General features: G+C 38.2%; 1 protein-coding gene across 2 annotated transcripts; it reads right to left on the reverse strand.

Moving 5' to 3' along the window:
* Positions 1–5796: 5796 nt before the first annotated feature.
* LOC110894854 lies at positions 5797–10414 on the reverse strand. Of its 2 annotated transcripts, none has more exons than XM_022142084.2 (2): positions 9213–10414; positions 5797–6178 (listed from the first exon to the last, which is right to left on the reverse strand). In XM_022142084.2, exons 1-2 carry the CDS (start codon positions 9697–9699, stop codon positions 6129–6131), a joined length of 537 nt encoding a protein of 178 aa, XP_021997776.1. In that variant the 5' UTR covers positions 9700–10414; the 3' UTR covers positions 5797–6128. The 2 variants fall into 2 exon arrangements, with proteins under 2 accessions (XP_021997776.1, XP_035836889.1); XM_035980996.1 differs by lacking the exon at positions 5797–6178 and adding an exon at positions 6185–7475.
* Positions 10415–10700: the final 286 nt, after the last annotated feature.

Here is a 10700-nt window from a genome sequence, read left to right on the forward strand (position 1 = left end):
GAAGTCGCCGAAAAATTCCTTTTTTCGCCAGAAAACTTCTTTATGGCTGGAAAACTCAACTTTTTGGCCGGAAAACTTAACATTCTCTTCCCAAACCTCTTTGTAACATTAGATCGGACCCTTACAAACCTTTTTCTAGCCAAAAACAGTTTTCTGGCGACTGTAGACTAACAACATTAGGGTTCTGTTAGTCAGGGTCCATTGGTGGCCAATATGTCAACAGTTGGGACTGCTAGTGTTTTTTTTTTAGGTTGGGACTATTGGCGGCCAACGAGGAACAGTTGGGATTATTAAAATCAATATTCCCATTTAAAGTAATAAATATAAAAGAGACATAATATTTAAATTATAAAAAAAACTTACATTGAAAAAAAACATCACATATAAAAATATCATGACATTTTTTTAAAATAACATTTCAACTACTAAAAAACATAAAGAACGACTACTTATTAAGATATTTTGCTCGAATACATTCTTTCTCAAGTTCCATAATCATATTGTCACACCCCAATCGATGGCGGAAACATCGGGGTGCCAGCACTAAGCGTTCAGATTGCTCATGAGATTCCATAACACTAAAAGTTTCGATAGATATTAATCAAGATTTCATAACAAAATTGTCTAAAAGCATCAAACACCCAAAATATCCAATACAATCATCCCAGAATAGTTTCTAAGTTTCTAAATTTAACTAAGATGTGTTTCTAAGCAGCATCCTAGCATTTTCTTGATTCACAGCATCCTATCAACCTGCAACATGTATTAAAATAGGGTTAGTACAAAAATGTACCTGCGAGTATACAAGTTTGAGTATATAGAATAATAGATTAAAACAACTCATATCCACAATGTAAGTAATAAAATAGTTTCAGTCGTGCCAGTGTCGCAGTCCAACCAATGATAGCCCAAGTATCTCAATACTTTAGTGTTTACCCAAGACTCAAGGTAAACTAGAATCCTCCTAACAATACCCCCGAGAATAATGGGGAGGTGCATCTCCTATAGCGCTACTATTGTTAAGGCGGAACTACACACTCTGGATTAAACGTCACATAGCACAAAGAATCAAGAATCAAGAATCACAAGTTGCACATACACATAAGATAGAGTTTAGATTCAAAAGTATCAAGATTCGAAAAGGGATCGAGTACACTCACAGTGATTGCTTAACAGTTAAGACCGTTATTGGATCAAAGGGAGCTCTTTTAGAATTAGCCTAATTAGATCGCCTGTCGATTGAGATGACTGTGTATGGGGAACGGATGGCTATCTGATCGGGTTGCCACTCGATCCAAGTGTCGAGTTTCCAATTGTTGTTAAGTGGTTGGCCACCTTGATCGGATGGCTATCCGATCGGATTGCCATTCGATTGGGGTTTCTAATGTTTCAAGTTTCTGAAAAGTTTCTAAGTGTTTAAGGCTACGAGACATGTGTCACCTGATCGAGTGGTTGTTCGATCGGATGGCTATCCGATCAGATTGCCACTCGATCGAGTGGTCCTTGTCCCGTTTATAGCTTTGTAAAGTTTCTAAGTTTCTGGTTTAACGATGACGGCACGGTACGTATCAAGACAACGGTAACTCATCAACATACAGCCGTTCTGATCAGATGGGAATCACCCCTGTCCGATCAGTCGTCTGTTCATAACGAGTTTATGTCGGAATCTGTACAATGGTCGTCTTCTCTGGCAACAATCCATTTCCAAACCAACTCCAGACTATTCATCAAGTCTACAGTCCGTTTAGACCCGGATTCCACCATTTAAAGTGAAAGATTGAAGAAAAGATGAAGATAACTTAAGTTTTATTATGAAAAATCCTAGATCTAGCTTAGATTCGGTGAAAAACACATGGAATTCCTCAGATCTGAGCTAGATCTTACCAGGAATGACATCATATAGTAGTTTGTACAACCACCATGATGAAATCATCCTCAAGAACTCAGATCTAAGAGGTTTCACGGTGAAAAGTGTGATTTCAAAGGAGAATCACGTAGAGAATGAAGTGTAGATCAAGAAAGTACAAGAATCTAGTGTAAAACGTACCGGAATCGCCGAGAAATCGAAGAAATGTGGTGTGCGTGCGTCTGAGTCGAGTGAGGCTGTCACATTAGTGAAGGACTGATGTGACTGGCCTATTTATAGTGTGGGAGAGGGACTAGGGTGGTGTGCAGCGGATCGGATGGCGGGTCGATCGAGTGGCCATCCGATCGGTTGGCTATCCGATCGGATGGCTATCCGATCGGTTGGTCATCCGATCGGATTGCCACTTGGTCAATCCTATCCTTTCCGCGTTCCCGCCTTTGATTCGTTTGCGAGTTAGATTAAGCGTTGCGTTGCGTTGCGTATAATTTGGTAAAAGTATCACATAACTAGATTACATCATAAACACAAAAGTTTCCAAGTTTCATAGATTCCGCCAGTGACAAGACTCCAGTCTCTCGTTCAACCAAGAATCAAGTTTCACGAGTCTCAGGAGTCAAGCGCCAAATATGTATCAAGAGTCAAGAGTCTAGTTTCCAAGTATCAAGAATCAAGATTTGAGTATCAAGGATCAAGTATCATAGCATTCAAGACTCAAAAGTATCAATATTACATAGATTAAGGACTAAAACTGACAATAGGAAAAGTCCAGGGACTAAACTTGCCAAAAGCCTAAAGTTTAGGGACACAGGGCGTTACACATATGGTCTTCATTGGATAAATGAGAAGGGATGAGTTTCTGGAGGGACTTTATGTTGGCCGCCTTTTGCCTATCCATTGGCAATTGGTGCTCTTGTTCCTCTAATGAGAGAATTCAAGCAAGTGTTTCATATTTGGAGAAGCCACCTGATTCACTCGATCCACCCTCAATATTTGTTGTTGTAGAAGTCGATTTGCCTTTTCTTGCTCTGAAGTTGCCTTACTTTTGTCTCTACGTGGAGGGTGTTGCAATTCTTGTGGTTCCTCAAACTCTAGCTCGTTGTTGAAGTCGTTTAGGTGTATATAAGAATGGGCATCTGATCCCCCAGCGGACGAGCGCAGCTCAGGCATGCCTGAAGAAGTCTCTGAACACTTTGATGATTGGCCAGGTTTGACTGGTGGTATAAGATACCACTTTGGAGAATTTTTAAGCACCTCACAAGCTCTAAACTCATCTTGGGCACCCAACATGATGTTTGTGTCCCTAAAATCATTAGTTTTGCTTCGATTATTTATATGGTAGTTCACAATGTTGTTGAAGATGTTGCATTACATTCTCATTGATGAGCAGTTGCCCAAGAACGAATCGTTGTACGGTACGGTTCACGCTTCATAGCAGCAAAAAATATTTGCGAATCCGCTTCACAAAAAGGGGTGCGTCTTGATCATTGCCTATTGTAACAATTACATATTAATAATAAAAAACATATTTTAAAAAATTATAATATTTAAAGTATAGAATTTAAAATTTTAAAATATTATTAAATAAACAAATAAACAACTTTTAAAACACTACCAACAATGGGGTCTTCGGATATATCGACCCATGCTAGTGCCAAGATTAACTCCTCTTTGCCAATCCACTTTTCGCGTGTCTCTGGAGTTCGTGGTTCTTCTGATTGCTTTCTATGATGTTTACGCGAAGATGGCGTTTTATGGGTATCGGGTACGGTTTGGGTTCCGGGTGGAGACATTAGAGACAAAGGTTGAGACACGTGTTAGGCAAGTGGGGGATACATGAAATAACCGAGCATTTGAACGGGTGGGGGTATTTGTCGAGTTTGTGCGGATTGCATGTCCCATCGTGGTGAATTTGGGTCGATGATGATTGCTATTCACCTTGGCCGGTATTTGTGTTGATAGTCTACAGGTTGTCTTGAGTGCTTGTGTAACACGGGTGGTTCAGATCAAACGTGGTTGGATCGTTGTTGAATGAAAACATGATGGAAGTGAGTTCTGAAAGATGATATTTGTGTGAAATTAGGTTAGTGAGAGTGGTATGTTGTGTCTAAAAAAACATGGGTGAGTTGGTATATATAGAGTTATGTTTAAAAAAAGCAACCATTGTCAAACGGTCGAAAAGCAAGGGCACCACCAAAATAGAGCCATTCTCTCTCGTTATTGCAATGACAGACGCACAATAGCGCCCCAGTAGCGCTCAGAAAATGTTGGAGGGGAGGGGGTACAGAGGAGAAAATTGAAGTGGTCATTACAATCATAAAGTTTCTTAAAATACGAAGGAACGGTTCTAATTACATTGTGTTGGTTTATACAAGGTACCAAACATTTTCAACATAAAACATATGCAACGATTTTATACATTTTTAAAGTTCTTTACCATTGATTCACATGCATGCAATTACACAAACCATGTGTATAAAATAGGCCTACAAGAAGCGATTGCCGAAAGCGAATATATGTTAGTGGAGGAAGCGTGTGAACAAAGAACCAAGGTAACATCCCTCAACAATACAAGAAAGTTCTCGACAGTGCAGTGGCGTAGCCGGTAGCCACGAGTTTGGAAAATTTTTGAGGGATGGACTATCACCAAGTTTCAGCCTTTTCTGCTTGGTCCGGCTAAGTGGTTCGGGTCACATAAAAAAAATAGCAAAAATCAAATTAAAATGCAAATAATTAATAAAAAAATAATAAAAATTCATTAAAGTTTCAAAGGGTTCGCCGGTTCGGTGTCAAGATTTTTAAGGGTTCGGTGTAAAGGTTTCTATGAGCTTGATGTCGAAATTTCTACACATGCGATGTGAAAATACATAACATTAAAAAAATTTACGGGTTCGGCCGAACCCATACCCTTCTATATAGATACGCCCATGCGACAGTGGAATGAGTGTCAACCAAGAAATCTCAAGACCGAAGACGATGTATATGGGAAGATGATTACTTATAAATGTCAACCCTTTACACACTTGTAAGATCATGAATAAGCTCCTACTCTCCTTTCTAATCTTTTCCACCAAGCTCGTACCAAATACCCTCAAAGTATGACATGGTAAAGCATTCATTATCTAAGGACATATTTGCCATACAAGGCAAGTTATACGGTTGTTACCACCCTTGGATACTAAAGTAATTTACCTTTTGCTTAAATCTTACCTTATACTATAAAACTTCTAATATAAATCAACACCAATTAAATTATATAAGTGACTGTTTGTTTACCTCTTAATGATGATTCAGACCTCTTACTGGTTCAGCAATTAATGATTCAGACAGTTTGTTTCATGAGCAGATGTCTGAATGGTTCAGACATTTGCATCTGAATGGTTAATACAAAGTCTGAATGGTTAAGACCTCTAATCTGAATTGGTCACATTTGCCTCTGAAAGGGTAATCATTATACAGGCTCTTAATGGTTCAGACCTCTTACTGGTTCAGCACTTAATGGTTAAGACCTCTTACTAGTTCAACACTTAACCATTCAGATGTTGCCAAACAGCCCCCAAATATAGTTGTTCCCTTCGCGACACGACAACTCTACTTATAATCATGATTCATGAACTATAGCCAGGAGATATGAGTGACGATTGACACCTCTAATTACGATCATGATTCATTAACTAACAGCTAGGAGTAATAACTTGTATAACTAGGTTATACATCTCATTAGGAGATAAATCGATCAAACTATATGCATACAACTTGCACTCAGATTATAAGTGATAATGACAAAAAAACACATGTTCAACTACGTTTCCGCAACTTGTTCAAAACATGTTGGTTCCGATGTTAAGTCGTGGTGGCCAGAAACAAACTTTAAACCCTCATCCACCACACAACATAACAATCTGTCAGCTTATGAACAAAAGACAAACATGTTAAAATGTCACGGAATGGGCCCCACTCGTTTGCAGTCTTTGTACACAAACAGGGATGGGTTTAGAATTTCACAGAATATTGTATGATTATTTACAAAGAAAGGATAGTCTTATTTACACCATCAAGATGTACAATAAACAAACATCATGCAACAAGTCCCGGAGTCACCGCAGGATCACAGGAGTTAAAATTCAAAATTCTCCATATCTTTAGAAGATGATGAAGAGTTCTTTTTTTAATTATAATTTTGTTATTTATTTCTTCAGGTATCTTAGGTTAACTAGTGACAAGCAGAGTAAAAAAGACAGCATGCTCGAATAATTCAGCAAGATCAGAAATTCTGGAGAGAAGCAAGCCACTGCTCCATGTACTTGTTGCCCTCTGCATATTATCCAAGATGAACTGAATTAGACGGTTTTAAAGTTTACATGGGCATCTTAAATCAAGAGATCAGCCAATCGAGTGCAACTGAGGGTGCTAAAGGGGTTGTTTTCGCTGCCTGACGGGTTAAACTCAACACGAACCAGAAAACTGTGACAGACACCCGTTTAACTTTAAAAAAATATTTTATTTTTTTGCATTTTAGTACTCTAAAATAACAATTAACAAATTTAGAACAAAATAGGAATGTGTATAAAACAATTGCGTTTGATCTACAGTAACACGAGCACTAATCTTCCACGATTTAATATTTTCCAAAAATTACTCAAATCAGTTTAAGATATTATTAGCATAAAACACGATATTATCATAGAATTCATAAGAAAATGGGTCAACCCAAACCCACCCGTTTAGCTAATCGTGTTGCAGACTCTACCCAAACTCATTTAGACTAGATCCAAACTAGTGTTGTCGTGTCAGAAATTCATACCCTAAGTGCGACAATACACTTAACAAGTAGTATAGTGAAATACAGAAGCTGACCCCACAACTAAGATGATATACATCAAAGGCATTTTCAGGCTACACGGTATGGGGGTCGGCCCCGGCCCGTCGCGGGTCCGCGACGGTCCAAACACCGTGCCGCCCCCTACCGTCTCCGTCCTCTCCGTCCGAAAGTAGACGTTGGCGACGAAGCGTTTATGGTGGGCCCCCTTGTGATTATGACCGTTATAAATAAAAAGAAAAAAGAAAATTTCCAAAATTTGAATAATTCCAAACGGCTATATTAATAAATTATATAAATTTTACTTCCATTTTCACTATCAAACACCAAATTAACCTCAACAATTCACCTCTTTCTCATATAATTTTTACACTCCTTCCACTATACTCTCAACCTTCTTCCACATAATTTTCATGGATCCGTTCAACAACCCGGAGAACCCGAACACTTCGAACAACCCGAATACTCCCAACAATCCGACCCAACCAAATGTTTTTTCGGTTCCGGGATATTATCAAACGCTAGAACCGAACCAATTCTCCCAATATTCATCGAACGCGTTTGCTTCATTCCAACAATCGCCAAACCAATTCACTCAAATCTCCCAAAATCAAGCTCTTCAACAAATGATGATGCGGGGTGCTTGGAACTTCCCACCCGTTCAACCTCAACCGATCCCCACACCCCCCGTTCAACCTCAACCGATCCCCACACCCCCCGTTCAACGTCAACCGATCTCGACCCAATCCGAACCCGAAGACGATGTGGAGATTGTGCCCGAAACCCAACCGCCTAAAGGGAAAGGAAAACGAAACAAAGGCAAACAAGTAGTGGGTGATCAAACGTCGAAACCAAAGGCGATTAAGTGGACCCCAATCGAAGAAGAAGCCTTAGCCAAGGCTTTCATTGGCACTTCCGACAACCCGGTAAAAGGTTCGTACTTTTTTAAAGTTTACATCTTTTTAAAGTTTACATCTTTTTAAAGTTTACATTTTTTAAAGTTTAAATTTTTAAAGTTTAAATTTTTAAAATTTTATTTTTTTTCTTAACGGTGGGTTTATATTTTAGTTTTAAAGTTTATTTTTTGTTTAACTTTATTAGTTTTTAAGTTTAGTTTTTTATTAGGTTTAACAGTTTTAAATTTTTTTTTTTTTCTTAACAGTAAGTTTTTTTTTTTATTTTGTTTGTTTTAAAGTTTGTTTTGTTTTTTTTAATTTTCTTTGTTTGTTTTTTTATAGGTAATAACCAACCGGGTGACGGGTTTTGGTCCAAGGTATTGGCCAAGTTTCTCGCCATGATGGACCAAGGCCCGTATAGAGATATCGACTCGGTTTCCTCGAAGTGGCGAAAATTGAACTCGGCCATTAATCGGTTTTGCGAGGAGTATAACAAATTATATACAAGTGACCGTCGTAGCGGGTGGAACGACGAGGATGTGTTCAAAATGGCATTGGAAAAGTATAAGCAAAATCATGGTTCCAACTTTCCTCACGTTCGCGCGTGGATGGTTGTAAAAGACGACCCAAAATGGGCACCCATTCCTAACGAGGTGGCGATGGCGAAACGCCAAAAAACATCGGAAACGGGTAGTTTAAGCGCCGGTGGATCGGACGCGAGGTGTCACATTAACTTAAATGATGACGCCGACTATGACGAAGACGAGTATAACGTACGTGAACCCGAGCGTCCACCGGGCCGAGACAAAACCAAGAAGGAGCGGGCCAAGGGAAAAGAAAAGGAAAAGGTGGACCCGAACATGGTTGAGTTTATGGAACACCTAAAAGTGTACAACGACGTCACGGCCCAAAAGACGAAGGCGAAGGAGCGGGCCGTCGAAGAAAAAAGTCGTGCATCGGACGAAAAGTTAAAAGAGAAGGTCCGATTGTCGAATGAGAAAATCCGAATCTCCGATGAAAAAATTCGGCTTAAGGAATGGGAAATAATGACGATGAATGTCGAGGACGAACCCGAGCCGAAACGTTCGATGTTGAAAAAATTACAACACGACATCATGAAAAAACATCAAATTATTTAACTTTATGTTTATTTTTATTAAGTCTTTTTTTTTAAGTTTATGTATTTTTTTTTTTAATATTTATGTAATGTGGGTTTAATATTAATGAAAATATTTTATTAGTATATTTGTTAAATGTTAAAAAAAAATAGAATACTAAAAAAATTAAAAAAACATAAAAAGTGGTGGAGGACTATGACTAGGATCATCCTACCATGCCTTCTAGTTTTGGAGGATGGACCATCTTAGGGAGGAATGTGACATGGCGCCTACGTGGCGGATCATCCTCCAAGGATGGTCCATCACCATACCATGTAGTCTCATGACTAACTATTAATATATATATATATATCTGTCCGGCAAAGCAATGATTACTATCTTTATTCTTCGTGTGGTGACTTTATGAAAAGATGGTAAAAAGATTCCTAATGGCCACATCAAGACAAAGCAATTATTCTCCGTAATACCACAAACATGAAAGGCACAATGAAACATACATAAGGTACAAGTCTTACCAGCAGGAAAACCATTTGGGAAATCAGTAAGAACATTCAAGAACTGGTCACTGGCCTGTTCTTCCATCTTAAAAGCCTTGCAATCATTTCTATAACAAGGAACCAAAACTGCAAAACTGTTATCTGCAACTGCACCTGCATCAGCATCCTCATCATCACTGTTGAAAAACTCAGGAGCATGAGGCTCCATCCACCCAACAGACCAGTCTGAATCATAGGAAGAATCATCATCAGATGCTGATAAACAAACACCATCTGAAGGCACCAACACAACATCATACTCTTTATCCATTACTCTCTTCCTCTCTTCTCTACTTTGCCACTTCTTTTTCACCTTTTTTGAAGAGGAAGATGATGATGATAACCTTGCCTCTTTCTTCTTGTTCGAAGACGGTTTCATCGAATCCCCCGAACCGATCACCGCCTGGTTACCCTTCCCGTTACTCCAATACCACCACGAAAACCGGGTCAATGATGACAGTGACATTTCATCAAACACTTTGTGTGCAAAAAAGAAAAACACTAAAAGTTCTAATTCAACAACAGATTCAAATCAATAACAGATTCAAATCCGATCATCAAAAAGGGAAATTTCACAAAAATTGAGTTATACCCATCAATCAATCAATCATCCAGTGATCCAAAATTAAATTCCCCCTAAAATCAAACGAACCCTAAAAAAACAATTAAGCCATCATTTGAACAAACAAAAACACATTCAATGATTAGCAGATCCTACAACCGCTAAAATAAAAAACAAAACAAAATGGTAAAGTTAAAAAGTTGGTTCATTTAATTTAATTCCATAACTAATAACTGAAATTAGGGTTCCGAAATAAATGATCAAAATCTCCTAATTAAGTCACCGGATGCAAAAAAAAATCACCGATGACTAAGATTTTAACCGGAATAAAACGACTGATCGGAAAAAAAAGGAACAATATTGTATCGATTAAGGGGGGGGGGGGATTATTAGTAAACGATCAGAAAAAAACAATTGTTGAAGAAAACAGAGGAAAAGGAGAAGGGTGGAGTGCTAAAAAAGAATGATTAAGGTTTCAAGCATCGCCATGTGTTTGAAAATTGTAAGTTTGAAGAAGAAGAAGTGCAGGAAGTGTGAATAATCGGTTGTTTCTGTGATGGGTTTTTGTGGAGAAGACGATGAAGATGATGATATGTATGTATATCGATGGTGTTAAATAGATACAGGCAAAAGTGTGAAGCGTGAAGGGGAAAATAAGGTTGTTGAAAGGACAATTACACCCCCTTCTTTTCAAAACATTGACACTTTTATCTTGTTAGAGTAAATTGTCATTTTTAGTCATGAGGTTTCTCATAAATTGCTATTTTAGTCCAAATAGTTTTTTTTTTTCTCTGAATTCCTAAGTTTTCCATTTTCTTTTGTCATTTATTACTTAACTCCATCTAAAAACATGGTTATAACCAGGGGTATTTTTGACATTTTTTAATAAACTTTTCAACTTGTCA

Source organism: Helianthus annuus, chromosome 12 (genome assembly GCF_002127325.2).
Source record: "Helianthus annuus cultivar XRQ/B chromosome 12, HanXRQr2.0-SUNRISE, whole genome shotgun sequence".
Lineage (NCBI taxonomy): Eukaryota > Viridiplantae > Streptophyta > Magnoliopsida > Asterales > Asteraceae > Helianthus > Helianthus annuus.

What these genes read in the sequence shown, in the direction of transcription:
- LOC110894854 (XM_035980996.1), bottom strand. Translation starts at nt 9,699, where the DNA reads ATGTCACTGTCATCATTGACCCGGTTTTCGTGGTGGTATTGGAGTAAC. An exon ending in CCCAAATGGTTTTCCTGCTG is followed by an intron (nt 7,476 to 9,212) that starts GTAAGACTTGTA and finishes CTTTCCCTTTAG; the next exon opens with GCGGTTGGGTTTCGGGCACA.